Source organism: Equus przewalskii, chromosome 2, assembly GCF_037783145.1.
Source record: "Equus przewalskii isolate Varuska chromosome 2, EquPr2, whole genome shotgun sequence".
Taxonomy (NCBI): Eukaryota; Metazoa; Chordata; class Mammalia; order Perissodactyla; family Equidae; genus Equus; species Equus przewalskii.
In genome coordinates, this window is record NC_091832.1 from 51,405,565 (window position 1) to 51,426,476 (window position 20,912).

Sequence of the window (20,912 nt, forward strand, 5' to 3'; positions counted from 1 at the left end):
ACAGGAAGTGAGGGAATGCACCAGGCAGAGAGCTGGGAAGAGCTTCTAGGCAGCAAGTGCAAAGGCCCTGAGGCAGGAGCAGGCTTGCCGTGTTTGAGGATCAGCAAAGTCAATGTGACCAGAGCCAGGTAAGCAAGGAGGAGAGTGGTGGGAGATGGGGTCAGAGAGATAACAGGAGGTTGGATCATAAATGGCCTTAGAGGCTGTGGTGAGGACTTTGGATTTTGCCCTGAGTTGTATGCATTAAAGACTTTGAGCAGTGGGGAGACGTGATCTGATTACATCATAGAAGATCTGCTGTGGTGGGGGCAAGGTCAAGAGCAGGGCCTGTTGGACTGATCTTGGAAGAAGGTGACAGGGGGGCTAGGACTGAGAGTGAAGAAGGAGGACAGGCGGTTTGAGGAGAGAAAAGAGGTGTGAGAGGAGGGGAGTGTAAAAGAGGCCCAGCTGAGGTGAGTGGTCTCGAATTTCAAGTGAGACAATCAATGTTGAGGTATTTTCTCTGGCGACATTGGCCATCGGGTGTGGGCACAGACGGGTGGAAAGTTGGATTTAACTAGGGTTGTGGTTTTCAGGTGAGTACAGTAAAGAGAAAGAGGAGTGAGAGAGCTGAAGGCCTGTGCACAGAGGTGAGGGTCAGGGTGGCCCGTGGCTTTACTTTGAAGTGACGAGACTGCCAGCCTTTGGCCACTTCCTCTGTGGTCATAGTTGGTCATCTTCTAGAAAGGTCTAATGTTGGGTGACGACACACTGTCTGACCCCATGGCAAGAGCCAGAGCAGATTTTCAACTTTACTTTTTCAAAATCCCAGGCCCTGTATTTTTATAATAATGACTCTTGATGACTAACAGTCATCATCGAGAGTAACATAGTACCCTTCTCCAGACGTGGTCTCGCTTGATCCTGTCTTAAAGTACCACAAGTAGTAGAAGCTTCCCAAACACAGGCAGATTCAAGTTCATGTCTGAATCAGAGGACAAGAAGAAAGACGGACCGTGGGGTCCAAGCTAGGCAGGAGAGATGTGGGTCTGCGGAGGTGAAAGGCGGTGGAAATACCATAGGCTCCATGGACTAAGGTCGGATTAGAAGGATGGCTGGGCTCAGAGTACACAGGGAGCGAGTGAGGAAAGATTGGGGCACGTGGATGGGCAGTGGGGTCCTTGAGCTTGAGATTATGGATGCTAACAAGGCCTAGGGGATGGCATGCTCTGTGTGGCTGAGAAGGGGTAGAGAGAGTGTGAGAGAGGTCCCAGAGAGAGAGGCCAGGAAATGGGAAGGACGATCTAGGTAGCTACTGAAATCACCGCGAGTTCTGGCGGGATCTGTGTTAGAGAGTGACCGTGAGCCAGAAGCTCTTCCCTGACTGGTTGCAGCATTGACACTGGCTGCGGACAGCAGTTGCCAGCGCCTGCTTCAGGATCTTTTCATTCTGGCCTCCACTGCGGTGAGCCAGAGCGGAGTCAGATCTTGTCCGCTTCTCCTCCAACAGGGAACCCAGCTGGCACCTAACAGGTGGGCCCCTCGGGTCGTCACGTGTCCACCGTCCATGCCTTGAGAGTCACGGGGAGCCGTTCCCTGGAGTCCCTGCTTATTGGACTCTAAATACACACCAGGTTTGGAGGCTCATTCTGGAAACTACTAAGGAGGCCATTTCCCTCCTGGAAAGTGTGCTTCTTTACCTGTTCCTATGCCCACCTGCTGCAGAGAGGTGGTACTTACCAAGGTGTCAGGTGTCCTCCAGTATTAGGGGACATCTGATGAGTTTGGAGGCTGAAATGAGTTGACGTGCAGGAGGTGATTAGGGCAGTGCCTGTGCACACGTGTGATGTGTTGTCTCAGGTGAAATGCTCTTTCCTCATTTTATGCTCGTGGTGGCTGAGGTTCAGAGAGGTTCGGTGATTCACCCAGGGACTCACAGCAGGAAATGCAGAGGTGAGATTCAAACCCAGGTCCACATGCGTGTCTGGAGTCTGAGTCTTTTCACTAAGTGTTCTTTTCATGCATATGTCTTTTCCTTCTAAGTCCTGAGCTTCTTGATGGGAAGTATCTTAAACCCATTCACAGTAAGGATCCAGCTCTGGTGTTCTCCTCAGCAGTTAGCATGGATCAGCATTCAGTAACTATGTGATGCTGGCTGACTCAGCCCTTCTTCCCTCTGCATCTCCTCTCTGGATCCCTCATTCCCATTTCAGAGCCCCCAGTGCCCACATGCCACCCTGGGCCCTTCCTGTCCCTGAGGAGACCTCTTCCCTCTGAAAGTGCTGTGATTTATGTTACTTAAGTTGACCGTGAGGACAGCTGGGTGTGTGTAACCCAAAGCAGTGGCTTCTCCTGAGGGGATCAGTAAATGAGAGCCCTGGTCTCATGCACATATTCAACAAGGCCGTGCATTTTCGGTGAGGACTGGCCTGGGAGATCTGGGAAGAATGCCGACTCTAACTGGCAGACGGCTGGGGAGGAGCGACATTTCTGTGCCAGGAGCTCCTTTTTGGACCCCTTAACTATCACCCGTGGCAAACCACCTCACGTAAGGTGCCGTGGTCACGGGGCTGGCGGGCGAGGCCAGCGAGGTGTGGGGAGCAGCGTAACCTTCCTCCTCCCCATTTCCCTAGATCATTCTGAACTTCACATCCATGGACCTGTACCGCAGCCGCCTGTGCTGGTACGACTACGTGGAGGTCCGTGATGGCTTCTGGAGGAAGGCGCCCCTCCGAGGTAACAGCGCTAGCTCACCCCCCTGCCTCCTCTGGATTCCTCCTTAGAACTGCTCACATCCCACTCTCTTCACCCTCCCCGGGACCCAGCACTCGGCCAGGGGCGACCCCCTGGCGTGGGAGCCAGGAGTCCTGTGGTGTGGTTAGTGCCTGCCAGCTCGATCATTGAGTGTGTGACTTTGGGCGAGTCCCTTCCCTGATCTGGACCTCAGAGTCCTTGGTGCAGGCTTCCGGGCTTCCCTCAGAGGGTAGCTGTCCATGTATGGGTTGGGGGAGTCATAGGAGTTGACAGAGGGAGACAGGCAGGCGCATCCCCACAGCTCCAGGATCTCTTCCTCATCTGGGTAATTTCAGAGGCTCTGCTTTCTCTGTCTGCAAGGCCTGGCTTGAGCGTGCCCACAGTGTAGCCTGGTGTACCAGGAGGGCTACCCAGCTGGCATGGTGGCCTAAACTTGTCTGCACAGGATGCTTTGTCCCTGGTGGGGGCAGTGAGTACGTGGGGGATGGGAGGTCAGAACCACAGGACAGAAGTGCTCTAATGGGCACAGACTGAGGGCAAAGAGGGGCTTCCAAGAGGGCGCTTGTGTCAGCCCTCAGGAGCTGTGTGAATTCTCCCCCTAGCCTGGACGTTGTCCTGAGTGTCTCGGGGCTGCTCGCCGCAGTGGAACTTTTGTCCTACGGCCTGTGCCTGATGGCAGGCTGACAAATCCTTGCTAACCGTCTCTTTTTTTCCCCTCAGTTTCTGATATTCGAATATTTATTAGTCACCCATAGCAGCTGTCATTACAACACTTCCGCCTGCGGACGTGGTCGCGTTTCCAAGATTGCAGTTTCTTTTTCATAGCTTACATTCCTAGGTCAGCACCCTCTTGCTGAGAGTTGGGAAACACCCGTCTTAGGCTCACACGGATCATCCCTAGTCAGTTCTTGACTACGCAGGATTCCACAGATGGCTACCCTCATCTACTTGTGTGGATTCCTGGCGGGTTTTATTTCAAAGGAGGCTTTTTCTGACCGAGTCCCCAGATTCTGGGATTTATTTAGGGTTCTGAGGCATTCTCTGCCGTTGGTCAAATGAAAACATTTTGTAATATACAAAGAAAGCTGTTTGTTCTTGGTTATTACTTGTTTGCATGGAGATCAAATAAGAAAAGATAAGTAATGTTAGTAATAGGCTCTTTTTAAAAAGTAAATAAAACACACGTACAGTTAGTTATTGTGAGGAGTCACCTTTTGTCCCAGAAACAGACTTATGTCCTGTCCCTCAAGGGCATGAAATGCTCTAGAAGTGCTCTCTGGCTCTTTGAGGCCAAGCTGGAGTTTGGACCAGGCCGACTGGAAGGCGTGTGGTCCTAGGAGTGTGTGCCAGTCGCAGACCAGGGCCAGAACCCCCAAGTCCCCCAGAGACGGGGGCGGGCTTCCTGGAGGTACAACCCTGGTACAAGAAGGGGAGAGGGGTTCACTCCAGGCCTCACGGCCCCTCTGTCCACATCATCTGCGCAGGCCGCTTCTGTGGGGCCAAACTCCCCGAGCCTGTCGTCTCCACTGACAGCCGCCTCTGGGTTGAATTCCGCAGCAGCAGCAACTGGGTCGGGAAGGGCTTCTTTGCAGTCTATGAAGGTACTGAGGATGGGGGAGGAGTCAGATACGACATCCCTGTGCACCCTGGAACCACTACCTCTGGGCACCCCGGGGGCGAGGTTGAGGGCCCACAGGGAGGAAGCAAAGATCTGGTGGGTTTGGCCAGGGCGGAGGTGGGGGCACTGGGAAGCTGGAGGGATGTGGGAGGGGCTGAAGGACAGGGCAGAGGGGTTCTCCAGCAGGCAGAGCATTCTGACCAACTTCCCCTTTTTCCCACCCCACCCTGTGTCCCCAAAGCCATCTGCGGGGGAGATGTGAAAAAGGACAACGGCCACATCCAGTCGCCCAATTACCCGGACGATTACCGGCCCAGCAAAGTCTGCGTCTGGCGGATTCAGGTGTCCGAGGGCTTCCATGTGGGCCTCACCTTCCAGTCCTTTGAGGTAGGTCAGAGACCCTGGGACCCGAGGCTTTAATGCCCGCTTGCCCCAGGAAGGCCCGCCTCTGTGGGCTTTCGGGCGCTGGATCCCCGCAGCCAGATCTCCTCCCGCTGACGGAGCCCCGGCCCTCAGATCGAGCGCCATGACAGCTGTGCCTACGACTACCTGGAGGTGCGCGACGGGCACAGTGAGGGCAGTCCCCTCATCGGGCGCTACTGTGGCTACGAGAGGCCAGACGACATCAAGAGCACGTCCAGCCGCCTCTGGCTCAAGTTCGTCTCTGACGGATCCATTAACAAAGCTGGCTTCGCCGTCAACTTTTTCAAAGGTGCCTCCTTCCCTGTTCCCCCACCCCACCCACACCCTTGGCCAGTCTATCTCCTTTATGCCTTCTTTTAATTTTTTTAATTTTATCTCGTTGTGTTAAGAACACTTAGCGTGAGATGTAGCCTCTGAGCACATTTTTAAGTGTGTAACCCAGTGCTGCTGACCGTAGGCACAGTGCTGCACCGCAGGTCTCTAGAGCTTATTCATCTTGCTTGATTGAAACTTGACACCCGGAGACTAGCTCCCCATTTCCCCTCCCCCAGCCCCTGGCAACTACTGTTCACTATTTCTGCGAATTTGACCATTTTAGATATCTCACGTAAATAGAATCATGTAGAATTTATCTTTCCGTGACTGGCTTATTTTACTTAACATAGTGTCCTTAAGATTCATCCATGTTGTCACATATGGCAGAGTTTCCTTCTTCTTGAAGGCTGAATAGTATTCCATTATGGGTAGACACCGCATGTCCTTTATCCTCATCCATTCGTGGACATTTAGGCTGCTTCCACATCTTGGCTATTGCGCAGAGCGCTGCGATGGTTCCATTCCTTCTTCATTCACTCATTCAACACAGAGAGTCTACGAGGGAAGCCTAGGCCCTGGTGCCCTGCCCTTGAATTTATGGCCTAACTGGGAAGAAAAAGTCAACTCCATTGAAAACCTGCATCCTTTATTGAGTAAACGACACATTTATATAAAAGTAGCTGACACATGATAGGTGCTCAACTATGGATTTGAAATAACAGTTCAGGAGTTGTCGGAAAGTCCAAAAGTTTGTACGGAAGAAATGCTGATGAGGTGCGGAGGCAGGGCGTGCCGCAGGCCCGGCAGGAAGCCAGGCAGCCTGGGCATCTGTGGTGGGGTGACCTGGGCAGGGTGTCCTGCCTGGCCCGTGTTTCCTCGTCTGTAAGTGGGATGGCAGCAGCACCTCCATCACATGTCTCATGCGAGGGTGGAAGGAGAAGTGAGAGAGTGGTGCTTAGCTGGGGGATGGCATGCGTGAGTCACCAGTAAATGGTGGTGGCCACCAGCCCAGCCAGTGTGGTCAGAAGGGTGGCTCTGTCCCCTACTTTAGGTCACTCCTATCCCTTGGGGGCTCTCACAAGTATGACCCCCTGGGGAGCTGGTGGGGTTCTGAGCAGCCATGGAGGGCTGGGGGAGGCAGGAAGGCCCACGGCCCCAGAGCTGAGTGGACAAGTGAGGCTCCCAGCTGACTTCTCCCTGGAATGGGCATGGGGTGGTCACAGGAAGCCTGAGGGACCCTGGACTTGACTCTCAAGCAGAGGGCAGGAAGGGACTCAGGCCGTGGCCTGGGAGTCCCTGACCCCGTCCCTCCCACTGGCAGAGGTGGATGAGTGCTCTCGGCCCAACCGCGGCGGCTGTGAGCAGCGCTGCCTCAACACGCTGGGCAGCTACAAGTGCAGCTGCGACCCTGGCTACGAGCTGGCCCCCGACAAGCGCCGCTGCGAGGGTGAGCATCCCCTGGGGGCTTTTGCTCCCCTGCCCAGGCCCTCCCGCGAGATCTTGATGCCCTTGGACAGACCCTCCTGGAGAACTAGGATTCCCATGCACTGTCCCCCGTGGAGGATAAGGGGCATGTTTTATGTTTCAGTCCCCCAGAACACACTGTTATCAGGTGTGTGCACTCTGGTTTTTTGTTCCTTCTTATTCTTATGCTGTTTAAATGCTGATCTTGACCTGCTGATCATCATCACCCACCAGAGGTCATGATGGACATTTCAGAGTCTGTTGTTCTCGGCCTCTCCCTGTGCCTGTTCTGGAGATGCTGGAGATGCTCTCCCTGGTCAGCTGCCTCCAGCTCAGCCTCATCTTGCTGCACTGCTTCTCTCTGCTCACCTCTGAGCAGCTCCCTCTCTGTGCCTCCCAGGCCTCACTGCCCACTGGCCTGCCGTCCTTGAGCGCCTCCCTCCCCACTCCCTCTCAGCAGATGCCCTGGCCCGTTTTCTAGCAGAGGTCATAGAAGTGGCCGCACATACAACTCAGCTCCTCGCGCTCTGAAGATGCCTCCTTTCCTTCCATCCCTGAGAGGCCAGCCTCAGCCCCGGGGCTGCAGGGAACCCATAAATCCCCATCTCCTCCTCAGCGCACCCAGCCTAGTCTCCTGCCCTTGCCCAGAGTGGGGCCTCCTGGCAGATGACGCCACTTCCTTTGTCCCCCCAGCTGCCTGCGGTGGATTCCTCACCAAGCTCAACGGCTCCATCACCAGCCCAGGCTGGCCCAAGGAGTACCCCCCCAACAAGAACTGCATCTGGCAGCTGGTGGCCCCCACCCAGTACCGCATCTCCCTGCAGTTTGACTTCTTCGAGACCGAGGGCAACGACGTGAGTGCCTGCCTGGGGCTGAGAGCACGCAGCACAGCCTGAGGGCTGGAGCATGGCTCTGTGCTGGCTTCCTGCCCTCTGAAAGAAACACTCACAGATTGTAAAGAGGAGAGACTGCTCCAACTCCAGGAAGCAGGGGAGGCTCAGGGAGGAGGGCCTTGAAGGCCAGGGAGAGCCCAGCCTGTGGGAATGAAGGAAGTCGGGCTGGGAAGCCTGTGGAGTGAGGCAGGCTTGGGGCTTGTGTGGGGATGAGGGCAGAGTGGCACCTTTTTGAATTGTTAGATTTGGTAAAGTGGGTAACTGAGGGCAAAAGGGCTCACCAACAGGGAGCCTGGAGGGTGGGGGGCGTTCAGGAGAGGCTTCCTGGAGGAGGTGGGCCTGGAGCTGCGCTGCCTGGCAGGTGTGCAAGTACGACTTCGTGGAGGTGCGCAGTGGGCTCACGGCCGACTCCAAGCTGCACGGCAAGTTCTGTGGCTCTGAGAAGCCCGAGGTCATCACCTCCCAGTACAACAACATGCGCGTGGAGTTCAAGTCAGACAACACAGTCTCCAAAAAGGGCTTCAAGGCTCACTTCTTCTCAGGTAACCTCAGAAGCTCCAAGCCCAGCCTCCCCTCCTCCCTGCCGCTGCACCCTGCACTCCTCAGTCCCTCTGGTGCCAGCCAGCAGGGTCTGTCACCTGCTCTCCCCACTAGCTTTCCACCACCAGACCAGCCTGCGCTTCTGAACCCTAAAATTCCTGAACCCTCAGGGCTACGTGGGAGCTGGCCTGAGACCAGGCAGGACATAGGCATGCAGAAATGAAGGGAGAGGGCGTTCCAGGCATCAGGAGCTGAGCGAACCAAGGCCTGAGCGAGGGCAGGCCCTGGAACAGGGAGTTAGTTCAGTGGGGCTGGAGAACACGGGGTGCGCAGAAGAGCAAGGTGTTTGCATGGGACTTTGTGGGGCAAATTTTCTGGCAGCGGCCGATCTCTGATCAGACCCTGCAAATGCCAGACGAGTTCATGCCAGCCCCTTCAGAAAAGATGAGGAGCCCCCTCCAGCACCAAAGCTTCTGTGCACGTCCAACCAGCACATGTCTGTTGAGAGCTGCCCTGTGTAAGGTCGAGTCCCTTTGATGGCCCCATCTTCAGGTGGCTGAAATGGTAGTCAGCAGTCCTTTGCCCATCCTCTCTGAGCTGGACCTCCCCACTGCTTTAGTAATCCCTCAGTTCTTGGCCCTGGGCTGGGCTGGGAGGCAGCTGCTGGTTTCCCACAGGCAGCAGGACCCAGGACACAGGCAACACAGGGCAGGAGCTCTATGGAATCGAGTGTGGGGGAGAGTGGGCTGGCTGGAGGAGATGGTTTTGTGGGGGAGTGGCCCAGGGATGGTCACCCCAGCAGCCTGGTGGGCTGGGCATGGGGCGGCAGGAAGCCCACAGCCGAGTCCCGCTGCCTTCCTTCTCCCCTCCTTTGCCCAGGGTCCTGCATCCTCGAGCCCTCTGTGGCCGCCCTGCACCCCTGCCTGCCCCACCTGGATGCCATGCACTGCCCCTGTGCACTGGTTCCCTGCTTGGCACTGCCGGCCACCCTGCTCTGCTTAAAGTGCCCCAGCCCCTGCCAGCTGCTTGCTGAGACCCTCCCCTTGCCGCGCGAGTCCCCTTCCCTGTGCCGCCTGGAGCTCCCATGAGGTGCTTGCCACAGGGCTGAGGGGATGCAGCCCCTACTCAGGGGTGGGCTTGGCCCCTGGAGGACCATTACCTGCTTACTCTCGTCTCTTCCTACCCTTCTGTTGCTCCAGTCTTGGGGGGGGGGGAACCGACACCACATCTGTCAGGCTTAGAGCCCGGGGCTCTCCACCCACAGTTACTGCCCTGCCCTGGCATGACACTGTGCCTACCCCAGCCCCAGCCCTGCACAGAGATGCATACATACATGTGCACACCTGCACACACACACACACATACATTGCCCCATCGCACGAGAAACCTGCAGAGGACGCTCACCGGTGGGCATCAAGGTTCAGCCCTCAGGGCGTGGGGCAGCTGACTCTGGCCCCCTGGAGGGGGCTCTTTGGACTTTTGGGACACCCAACGAGGAGACCCTAAGCCAAGAAAGAGAAGAAAGAGCATGAAGACCTTCAGTCTGACCCCAGCCACCTTCTGGGGCATTTGGCACTGGAGGGTGAGTGCCATCTCCTTGTTGGGGCCCGTATCTACCCCCTGCTCCTGCCCCTCCTGCCCCTGCGCCCCTGGCTCCCAGGTGAGGCTGCCCACTCCCACCCCTCCCCGCGCCGGAGCCGGAGCCGGGACGCGAAAGCAGGCATTCCGCAGGCCTCGCGTTCCTCCCATGCCTTCATCCAGCCATTCACTTCCTCCCTCATTCGTTCACTGGGCAAGTCTTTCTTTTGCCCTACTATGTGCCAGGCACTGTACTAGGTATTTAGGGTGCAGATACAAGGAAGGCATGGGGGTCCAAACATTTTAGGGAAATTTTTGCTAAGTCTGTGAGCTGGGATGCCTGAACGTCGCAGCATGGTCACCAGCGAGTTCCTTGGGGAACCCCAGGATGGGTTGTAGGGTGGCCTTCACCTCCACTTTCCTGCAGGGCTAGTGCAAAGGCAGCTTCCCCGGGCCCCTCAGTCAGGGTCCCCTGGGATGCTCTAACTGAGAAGGAGCCCTGGGAGGGCCTTGGGGACTCCTCCTCTTGGCTCGGGGTTCCTGTGGGCTCCAAGGGGTCTGGCTCGCTGGAGAATGGATTGGAGAAGCAAGGCCTTCTGGGACCCAGTACTCCAGCCCTCGGGTCCCTCTCCTGATGGAGAACAGAAACAGGGCCCCCTGTCACACACCCTATCTGACCATTTGGAAGCCAGCAGGTGTCCCTCTACCTCGCAGCTCCTCTCTGGGATTCTGGGTGTCTGTTTGGTCCACACACCCTCCCTGCATGCCTGCCTCTGTGCCAGGCACATGGCCCCAGAGTGACCATGGACAGACTGGAGGATATGTAGGTGTGACATACACATGCCTGTGACTGTGTCTCTCTGTGTGTCAGTGCACATGTTTGTTCACGGGAGAGTGCCTGTGCGCGTCCACCAGAACATGAGCACTGCATGCATGGGCATGCTTGCGTCCACGGGTCTGCTGACAAGCTGTGGTCTCTGTGTTCATGTGTGCCTTTGTCTGTCCCCGTGTGTGAGTCCCTGAGTGCCTGCTAGTGCAGCTGTGCTTGTGTGTTTGTACTTGTGCTTGCTTCCTCACGCACATGTGGGAGTAAGCAAGTAGTGTGTATCTCTTGTGTACACAGTTGGCTGATGATGCGTGTGTGTGTATCTGTGTTTCTGCCTGTGTATTTGTGTGTGAGGGGGTGGTGTGTATCCTATGCTCGTGTATGTGTGTATCTGGGGGTCAGTGTCTGTGCTGCCGTGTTGGGACCACAGTACATCCACGAGGGGATGCTGTGTCTGTGGGTGTGTTGGTGTGAGTGTGTGTCTGTGTCTAATACACTATGGCTGCAGTAGCCAGAATGACGAGAGCAGAGCTCTCCCCAAGGCCCATCCTTTCCATGAAGACTGTTTCTCTCCCTCCTCAGTGCACCGGCCTCCGTGCACCCCTCCAGGCCTTCTGCCCGCCACAAGCTTTCTCCCCATCCGTCCCCTGTCGCTGTGCCTCCTCCCACCTGCTACCCCTCCATGGCCTGGCTGCACTGGACATGGCCGTCCTGCATGCATGTCCCGCTGCCTTCTGCCCCGCCCTGTGGATCTGCCTTGAGGCCCTGGGTCTGGTTTTCACCTGCTCCCCGTCCCTGGTCCCTGCCCTCCACCCCACCCCTTGGACCCTTTTCTTCTTCTCTCTCTCTCATTTCAGAAAAGAGGCCGGCTCTGCAGCCCCCTCGGGGACGCCCCCATCAGCTCAAATTCCGAGTGCAGAAAAGAAACCGGACCCCCCAGTGAGGCCTGCCAGGCCTCCCGGACCCTTTGTTACTCAGGAACCTCACCTTGGACGGAATGGGATGGGGGCTTCGTGCCCACCCACCCCCCACCTCCACTCTGCCATTCCGGCCTGCTTCCTGGCCGGACAGAACTGGTGCTCTCCTCTTCCCCCGTCCCCCACGTGGATAGGGGACCATCCCCGCCCCCGACCCTCTCCCATTTTGATGGTGTCTGTGACATTTCCTGTTGTGAAGTAAAAGAGGGACCCCTGCGTCCTGCTCCTTTCTCTTGCAGTCTGCTTGTCCGTGTGTCTGTTTTTCCACTTGTCCGTCTGTCCAGTAAGCAGGTAATGGTAGAGGTTTCCCATGCTGGTCAGCTCTGGACCCCAGCCCACCCTCCATCCACTTCTACTTTCTCTCCCCACAGCTGGGCCCTTCAGCCGGCTCCGCTTGATGCAGTGCCCCGGACCCCCACCGTCGCCTTGGCCTCCCCTCCCCACCCAGCCCCCCGGGGGGAGGAAGCCCAGCCTGGCCTCCCTGGAGTGACCACCCCACCTCAGCCCTGCACAGACCCGGTTCTGCCCTTGTTTGCTCCCCCTGCAGACAAGGACGAGTGCTCTAAGGACAATGGCGGCTGTCAGCAGGACTGCGTCAACACCTTCGGCAGCTACGAGTGCCAGTGTCGCAGCGGCTTTGTCCTCCATGACAACAAACACGACTGCAAGGAAGGTGAGCGCTGCCCAGAGCCCACGGCCTCAGGCCCCGGGCCATAGACCCAGCCTCACGCCGCCGCCGCAGACAGGGGCCAGGGGCTCGGGGACGGAGGCTGTGCGTCTCCATCGCCTCAGTTCAGGCTCAAGGCGCTGAGTGACCTCTGAGGCCACGCTGTTTTGCCTCCCACTGGGTATATATCACTCCCCCGCACCAGCAGTAGCCAAGCCGCACGCACTTGTGGGCTCTCCTAGCCCGTGTCAGGAGAGGAGAAGCCCACAGCTGCCCCCAGACTCCATTTTTAGGCTGTTCTGGTGGTTAGTGCTTCTTAAAATCCGTGCCCAAGTCTTCCTCTCTGTGAGAGCTCCTTCTGGCAGAGGCAGGATGGGACAGCAGTTAAGAGCACGGGCACTGAAACCAGGCTGCCGGCCCAGCCCTGCCGCTTGTTAGTTGTGCGCCCTCGAGCAAACACTTCCTCTCCCTGCGCCTCAGTTTGCTCCGGTGTAATGTGTAGATGGGGACAGCACCCAGCTCATGGGGCGTGGGGCACTCTGAAGTGCTCCAAGCAGTACCTGGCTCATAGCAGGCATGATCCTGTGTGTCACCTTTATTGGTCACACTTCTGACACCCAGGGAGACTCAGAACAGGGCCACTGCCTCCCTGACACTGGAACCCTGCAGATATTGGAGAACAGCTCTCGTGTCATTGCTGACACCCTACAACACTGTCCTGCTCCAAGTCGTTCAATCCACTGTGGCCCCTGCCACTGGGGACACACTATCCCAGCACAGAACGCAGACACGCCTCTGCCACTGAGTGTCTGTGTAACGTTGGGTGAGTCGCTTCACCTCTCTGAGCTTCAGTCTTCTCACTTATGAGATGATGACAATGGCCCTACTTTGCAGGGACTGAGGTTTATAGGCCTTGCTCTGAGCGCTTAGCACAGTACACATGCCTCTTCTCGCCATGACCAGGTAGACAGCCAAGCTGTGAACAGATGACCTGCTTTCCGGAATAAGCAGAATTGAAGCCCTCGACAGTCACCCAGTGGACACTCAAGGGCTTCCAACCCCACTGCTCAGGCTCCCCTGCATCTTTTTGCCAGAGGGTACCTTACTCTGATGCTGACTAACTGCATCCCATCTCTGTTCTCTCTGCAGCAAAAAGGGTTTTGCTAGGGAACCCTCAGCATCCACAGCAACAGGATGGCCCGGGGGGGTTTGAACTCATTGGGAAAATGGCCTGTACCCAGCTCCAATTAACTTTAGAAGCCCTCATGCTTCCTTATTCAAGTGCGAGGCTAATTATGAATCAGTATTTCCTGAACCCCTGCAGAGGAGGCCACTCTGGGCCAAGCCCTGTAGGAGATTCACGAGCGGAGTCCCTCTGCTCCCAAGGAGGCTGCAGTCTAGGTAGGGGGAGAAGTGCATGTGGGAGAAGAAATTAGAGGGTGTGGGCGCCCAGTGTAGAGATGGGGAGGCAGTGAGCACGCACGTGGGGAAGGGCAGGTTGGTAATGGAAAGAGGTCAAATGTGGAGGGCCAAGAGCTTGACCTGCCCTCCTGGGGCCACCCGGCGCCTGCACAGGCGCTGCCCCTCTCTGGGTCCTCGTGACTGCGCATCTGTCCTGTGAGTCTCTGCCTATAGGCACAGCAGGGCAGCCTGCACCCCACCCATCCCCTTCTCCTCCCAGTCCTGCAGTGCACTGGCTGCCCACTTCTGGAGGGACCTGTCAGATTGGATGAGAATGAATAATGAGCATTGGCTTTTAAACTTGAGTTTGTGAGGGCACACTTCAGAGGCAGAAGGCAGATTGCAGTGGATCAAGGAGCCATAAGTAGTGAGAATGTGGTAGTAGCAGGTTTATCTTGAAGGTTAGCAGAGAAGAAAAGGAGAGAGGGTGGGCGGCAGCTGGAGGGGACGTAGGGCCATGGGAGAGCTGTTTGAGGATGGGCAAAGCTTGGGAAGGCTCATGGACTTGCAGGGCTGTCAGAGAGTGAGGGTGGCAATTTGTGGTACAAGGGTCCCCAGGTGGCGGGCGGCAATGAGCTCTAGATCACAGAAGGAAAATCCATTCCTGCCAGAGAGGAGGGACACCTTCTCTGAGACAGGAAAGGAGGGAAGGGGGAGGCAGGGAAGGCGATTTGCAAGTAAGGGTCAGGAAGTTGAGGTGGTTCATATTTGAGGCCCTGATTTCCTCAGGTAGGCAGGAAGTGAGGTGGTCTGCTGGGAGGGAGGGACTGGGAACTGAGGAGAGGCCTGAAGGCTTGGAACTGTTGCTGAGGAGGTGAGAGATGGAGCCAGGGCTGGCCAAATCCTAGCGATCAAGTGGTTTGGGGCCCAGCGGCAGTTGGGAACCATGGGTGGGGTTTTCCAAGGTGGTGCAGTAGAAGCCCTGAGTGTTGATGGCAGTCGGGGTGATCAGCCACGTAGTCCAGCTGGAGGGGGATGCAGGTTAAGTTAACCAAGGAGGACATATTGGGAGAGACCGAAGGATGGAGGCCGTGGAGGCCTCTCTAAAGTTGGAGAAGCATTGAAGGGAAAGCAAGGGCTGGAGCATCCTGGAAGAACGGGAGGGGCCACAGAGAGGGTGTAGATGGAGAAACGGTGGGCGATGGGGAAGCCTAGGGTAGGTCATGAGCGAGTGTGCCTTGAGAGGGGGGAGATGAGGACCACAGAGCTGAGAAGGTCAGGGGCCTAGAGGCCAGTGTGTTTTTTGACGTCACCTAGGATGGTAGCAGGAGTCGGGTGGAGAGAACGGAGTCAGGTGCCAAAGTCCTCTGTGAACATGGAGGCGTGGCGAGGGGGCAGGGGCTGACAGCATCACGGAGGGCAGAGGTGGTGTGGCCAGGGGTCTACACGGGGCGCCTGGGAGGGCCACTTCCATGGATGCTTCCAGGTGGGGTTTAGCTTGGAACCAAGCAGCAAGATTCCCCCAGGGTGGGTAACTGAATTGAAAAGAAGTAATGTATGCCTTCAGTCCATTTTTAAGTGGGGGGCAAGAGAAAGAAGAAACGGGGAGGACGGGAGGGAGGGCTTGCTTCCTTTCTTCACAGGGGGCACTGGAGCACTGGGGTCCCTGCTGATCCCCTCCCCTCACTCGCCTCCCCATAGCCGGCTGTGACCACAAGGTAACATCCACCAGCGGTACCATCACCAGCCCCAACTGGCCTGACAAATATCCCAGCAAGAAGGAGTGTACCTGGGCCATCTCCAGCACCCCTGGACACCGGGTCAAGCTGGTAAGATGCCCATTCTGCAGGCTGCCCAGGCGCCCCTGCTCCTCCATGCCATCTGGCCATCACCTGCTTCCTGTCAGCTTTGCAGCCCTGTGTCCCTCAGAGGCACTGCCCAGAGCCATGCAGGCAGCAGGCTGGTGGCCTGGCTGAGCCCTGGGGCTGCCATCCCTTTGAGAATCCCAAGTCTGGTCTGGACAGAGGCCCTTTCCCAGTGTGCAGTGGCAAGGCGCCGGCCATTGCCCCACTCTCGGGTCCTCCCTCACTGCCGTCCGCCAGCAGTGCCACTCCCAGTTGGCACCCTGCCTCCAACCCTGCCTGCCCCCCAGCCACGTTCCTAATTTGCTCTCCTCCCGCATGCCCTCCAGACCTTCACGGAGATGGACATCGAGTCCCAGCCTGAGTGTGCCTACGACCACCTGGAAGTGTATGACGGACGTGACGCCAAGGCTGATATCCTGGGCCGCTTCTGTGGGAGCAAGAAGCCGGAGCCCATCCTGGCCACGGGCAGCCGCATGTTCCTGCGCTTCTACTCCGACAACTCCGTCCAGCGGAAGGGCTTCCAGGCGTCACACTCCACAGGTGAGACCTGCCTCAGGCCAGGTGCCAGGCGGTTGGTGCCCCCATGCTTTCATTTGTCCTGGAGGCATCTGCTGATCCTGGTCTCACAAGCAGGCCCTGGGCTCAGGGAGGGGCATTTACAAAGGACTTGTGAAGGCTCAGATGGAGCCCGTGGCGTGGGTGGAGGGACAGTGTGTTCTGAGGGCCAGGCCCAGGGAGCAGAGAGCACTGAAGGGTGGGGGAGGGAAGCCCTGATTAGGGACTGTGATGAAAGACAATGGGGTGGGGAACCCAGGACAGGGAGGGGACACTCCGGAGTCCCCAATGGTAGGACACATAACTGTGCAGCAGCCCACCCACATTCCAACTTCCAAAATGCACTCGTTCCTTCATTCTACAGTGTTGATTAACATGCACCGCGTGTGAGGCAGTGTTCTGAGTGTGGGTCACAGAATGAGTGAAGCAGACCAACAGCTCAGCCTTTGAGGGGTTTCCTCTGCCTTCATTTGTTCGTTTATTCAACGACCACTTACTGAGCCCTGGTGCTGGGCAAGAGGACTCTGAGGGGCACATGGCAGTGAGTGGGGCACACGCCCTTCCCTGCCCCGGGACTCACAGTCCCCCAGTGAGATAGGACGTGCACAGAGTTACAGCAGGAGACTGAGCATGATGAGGGCCTGGTTCTGGGTGTGAGTTGGTAGGGTCATTCCAGCAGGGGAGGAGCCCAAGCACAGCCACAACCCCAGGGCAGCTCTGGGTGTATGTACAGGTGACCACACGTCATTTAGTTTGGCTGGAGCAGTAGGTGTGTTAGGACAGCAGTGAAGTGGGAAGTGTGCAGCTGCAGAGAAAGTCTGGAGCCTGGTCCCGGGAGACCTTGATTGCCAGACCAAGGGGGTCAGCTGGGGGCTGCACCAGCTCCTTGTGGGTCTTGAGACACCTGTTGGGGAGTCCCCAGAACTGACAGGTTCACAGCCTCCCCTCCTCTCTTTCAACTCAGTCCCTCACCCAGGCCCTGGCCCACCCACTCCCCACTCACTCCAGGGAGATGTGACACCAGGTGTTCTAGAGGCCAGGGGGTGTCGGGAGGAGAGTAGATGCTGGTGGCCCTGCCCTACGTGCTCTCATTTGCCCCTCCCAACACAAGGGCACAAACTAGAGGCCCGGAACTCCGTCTGGCCCTCAGACCTGCTATGTTTGGCCCATACTGTGTTTTTTAAAAATGTGAGCCAACATTTAAAAATCAGGGGTTTTCACATAAAATCTAGATGTATGTCTTCTCTCTTAAGAATGGATGCTGTGGCAATGCAGGGCCCACATTCTTTCATGACAGCCATCAGCTGGGGCAAATTAGCAGCGTCCTCTTTTGACAAGCGGGCCCTCCTTGGCGCCTCGCCTGAGCCGGCTTCTGCCCGGTGCGTCTCTCGCCCTGTGGGCATCGACCCAGAGACAGAGCAGCAGAGCACTTGTTCTGGGCCAAACCCCCCAGCACCAGCCGTGTGGCCCTCTCCCAGGGCCTCCATCTGGTCAGGAGGGTTTTGCGTGGGGGGCGCGGTGCCCGGCCGGCGGCTGTGCTTGGGGAGTGGTGGCCGATCCTGTCGTCCCCCCGCAGAGTGTGGAGGCCAGGTGCAGGCGGAGGTGAAGACCAAGGATCTTTACTCCCACGCCCAGTTTGGTGACAACAACTACCCCGGTGGGGTGGACTGTGAGTGGGTCATCGTGGCCGAGGAGGGCTATGGTGTGGAGCTGGTGTTCCAGACCTTCGAGGTGGAGGAGGAAACAGACTGCGGCTATGACTACATGGAGCTCTTCGACGGCTACGACAGCACAGCCCCCAGACTGGGGCGCTACTGCGGCTCAGGGGTGAGGCCCCCACGCCCCCACCCCCCGCGCCCCAGCAGGGCCGGCTCCAGGGCAGCAGTGCCTTTGAGGCACCCTGCTGGCAAGGGCACGACAGCACGTGCTTGGCCCCTTGCAGGAGCTGGGAGGCCTGGCGTGGCAGGTGGCTGCTCACAGAGGCCCTCCCTGTCCTGGGCTGTCCCCACCCAGGAGACTTGGTCCTTTTTGGCCGACACGGAGGTCCCTATAGCTTCTGGGACAGGCCCTGCCCTGACCCAAGCCTGCTCAGCACCAGTTTGGTTGGGCCTCCAGGGGAGCTGGCATCTGGGGAGGAGCATAGCGCTACCCCTGCCCCATCGTTCCCTTGCCTCAGTCCCAAGGCAGCTCACCAGGGCCTGGAGTGGGGGTGGAGGTTGGGGCAAGAGCCAGGGACCGGGGGCCTGAGCTGAGCTGCAGCAACCCGTCATTCTGGCTGAGCCGTAAAAATACCCTCATCTCTTCCACCGCCAGTTTCTCTTCTTGGTGAGAGGCCAGCTGGTCCCAAAGCTGTTGGTGCTGCTGTCCAAGCAGATGCTGAGCATTTTTCTTGGTCCATAAAATGGCACTTTCAGAGACAGTTAGCAAAAATTTGCTTGATGAGATTTTAACTAAGGCCACAGGAAAACCACAAAGGTGGATTTATTTTCCTCCTAGTCAGAGCTTGTGGCTTCTGTTTTCTTCTTTTGTTTTTTTTTTTAATCCTTTCCTCCTTCAGAGAACACTGTCTTCCCCCCATTACACACACACACACTCTTTTGCACATGCACTCACACTCATGCACACTCAGACATCCCCACCCTCCCATCGCCTCCCTGGTCCTTTGCCTCTCATGGCCATGCTCCAGGGCAGCCTGGGTGCCCCAGGAAAGGTTAAACTTCCCCAGAGCTGCGGCAGCTGCTGGACCCACGTTGGCCACCGAATCTGCCCTTAGTTGCAGGGCAGCAGCCTTTGTTGGATGGCAGGGACTGGACAGGACTGGGACAGGCTGGAGAAGGGGGAGGCAGGGCAGGAAGCGAGCACACAGCCCCCTTGCCTGCCTGGTTCAGCCACTCTGGAATCCCCTGGCTACCAACACCTCCTCCCCACTTTGCCCTTTGTAACTCCCTTGCTCTGACACATTCGAGTGAGTCACACACCAAATCGGATGTCCCCAGGTGGCTTCTTCCAGAGACTTCCACCAGGCTGGAGCCAACAGGAGGGGACCTGGGGAAGGAACCCAATCCTGTCAGGGCTTCCTGGCATAGTTGCTGGAAATGTCCCGAAAGTTCTGGGAAATGATTCTTTCTACGCCTGGAGGGCCAGGGAGTCTGTGTGTTGATGCTCTGCCGGTGGCTCTCCTCTGAGGGCTGCACAGAGAGGGGAGGAGGGGCTTGCATGAGCCTTGGAAGGGGCATCACCTGGAGCTGACCATGGCCAGAACTGGGGGAGGGTGGGAGGGGAATGGCTGAGTCCAGGGCTGGGGGCCCAGCTGTCCCACCTCCTCAGCTTGGAGAACAGGTGGCATTTGCTCCTGTTTGCCCTGGAGGGAAGTAAGGCCCAGAGATGGGCAGTGCCTTGCTAAGACCTCACAGCTAACTAGTTAGTAGCAGCACTGGGTTTAGAATGGAGTGTGACTCTGACCTTAAGCTCCTCTACCCATTGCTTTCTCCCCTTCTCCAGTTACCCCATTCAACTCCTGGTAGCAAGAATCTTCCTCTTGCTTTAAGGGGCTGGGGAATCTGGTGAAAGTCTGGAGCCCCTGCCTTCCTTAGAGCAGGGGATCTTGGGGAGGGAAAACAGCACCCACAGCCACTGTCCTCAGCCTCATGCCCCTCCCTTTCCTCTGTCAGCCCCCCGAGGAGGTGTACTCGGCGGGAGATTCTGTCCTGGTGAAATTCCACTCAGATGACACCATCACAAAAAAAGGCTTCCACCTGCGGTACACCAGCACCAAGTTCCAGGACACGCTGCACAGCAGGAAGTGACCACTGCCCTCACACAGGGGTCGGGATGGGAGGCCCGCTGCCCTCGGTCACCTGGACCGGACAGTGGGAGGTGGGCAGAAGGCAGGCACCCCGTCCCCATCCCCCAGGTACCAGGACCTGCAGGGCCAATGGTCCAGGTGAGGCTGTGCTCAGGAGGCGGGGGAATTGGACTCTGTGAGCCACTTCCCCACCAGAGCGAGGGGCCAGGGCCAGGGAGCCAGAACTTTCCCTGAGACACTTGAAGTGGCCATTCCTCTCTGGGGCCTGGCTGGTAGGGAGAGGGTCTGTCAGCAAGACCCACCCACCTTCCCTGCCCATCTCTCTGAGCTGCATTGTGTATAGCTGGAGGCATATCTTCATTGTAACGGATGTTTCCCACCCTTCTCCAACCTCGATTTGGTTTTATTTTAAGCCCTCACCTCCCCCTGTTTCCTGGGGCATGAGTTTCCCTACATGTCCCACAGGAGCCGCGGTGGGGAGGTGCAAGGAAAGGGGTGGGGAAACAAGACAGGGCTTCTCTCAGGCCCAGTGGCTGGTCAGCCACCCCAGGGCACCCCAGCCAATAAACGGAAAGTGTTACAGCCGGTATCCTGTGCCAGATGCTGTCTGGGATGTGGTGGGGAGGGGGTGTCTCACTCCAGATGTGCAGGCTTGCTGTGTTGGGCCAGCCCACAGCCAGGACACCTGGCCTCCTTGGCCGCCCTTCCTTCCCTCAATTCCGGGACCCCTGAGGGTGTGATTTCACACTCAGGCACACACAAACAGAGACACCTCACACACTTCAGCCTGCAGACGCACCACATACATACATTGCTCATAGCCCTCCCACACAACAGGAGGGCTGGAACGTTCTGTAAAGAGTCTGTTTGGTGGGGAGAGAGGAGGTATGTAAAAGGGGATAGGCATGTGTCTGTCCATCCAGTGGCCAGTGTCTGGGTCTTCTGTCTCTATGCCGTGGGAAGGGGCAGGGGGCTAGCTGCAAGGGCGTCTGGCCAGGCGACTCCACCAAGAGCCAGGAAACTGGCATCAACCGAAACAGATTCTGTAGCTGCAGTGCCAGCCTTCCTAAAGAGGCCAGGCACCGAGTGCCGGCCCCGCTTGTCCTTCTCTCCTCAGGGACACAAGCCGGAGGTGGCAGGCGCTGAGCAAACGCTCCAGCTCTGGCCCCTCCCAGGGCAACCCAGGGCCAAGGCCTGTCTGGCCTCCTCTCTCTTGAGCCAGGAGCAGGGCACAGACCTGTCTCTCAGAGAC

The 20,912-nt window shown here is 57.5% G+C and overlaps 1 protein-coding gene across 4 annotated transcripts in view; it reads left to right on the forward strand.

Moving 5' to 3' along the window:
- Positions 1–20,247, forward strand: part of BMP1 (bone morphogenetic protein 1) — a 39,754-nt gene extending 19,507 nt beyond the window's left edge. For 3 of the 4 annotated variants that reach the window (XM_070611251.1, XM_070611253.1, XM_070611252.1), the window contains 12 exons: positions 2,613–2,715; positions 4,218–4,334; positions 4,593–4,738; positions 4,868–5,063; positions 6,411–6,536; positions 7,247–7,407; positions 7,808–7,988; positions 11,915–12,040; positions 15,137–15,264; positions 15,627–15,840; positions 17,432–17,682; positions 19,527–20,247. In XM_070611251.1, coding sequence (XP_070467352.1) covers positions 2,613–2,715; positions 4,218–4,334; positions 4,593–4,738; positions 4,868–5,063; positions 6,411–6,536; positions 7,247–7,407; positions 7,808–7,988; positions 11,915–12,040; positions 15,137–15,264; positions 15,627–15,840; positions 17,432–17,682; positions 19,527–19,661 — 1,884 coding nt within the window. In that variant the 3' untranslated portion in view covers positions 19,662–20,247. Of the gene's footprint in view, positions 1–2,612; positions 2,716–4,217; positions 4,335–4,592; positions 4,739–4,867; positions 5,064–6,410; positions 6,537–7,246; positions 7,408–7,807; positions 7,989–11,247; positions 12,041–15,136; positions 15,265–15,626; positions 15,841–17,431; positions 17,683–19,526 lie in introns of all 4 variants that reach the window. The other variant, XR_011537664.1, reaches the window with a different exon arrangement.
- Positions 20,248–20,912: the final 665 nt, after the last annotated feature.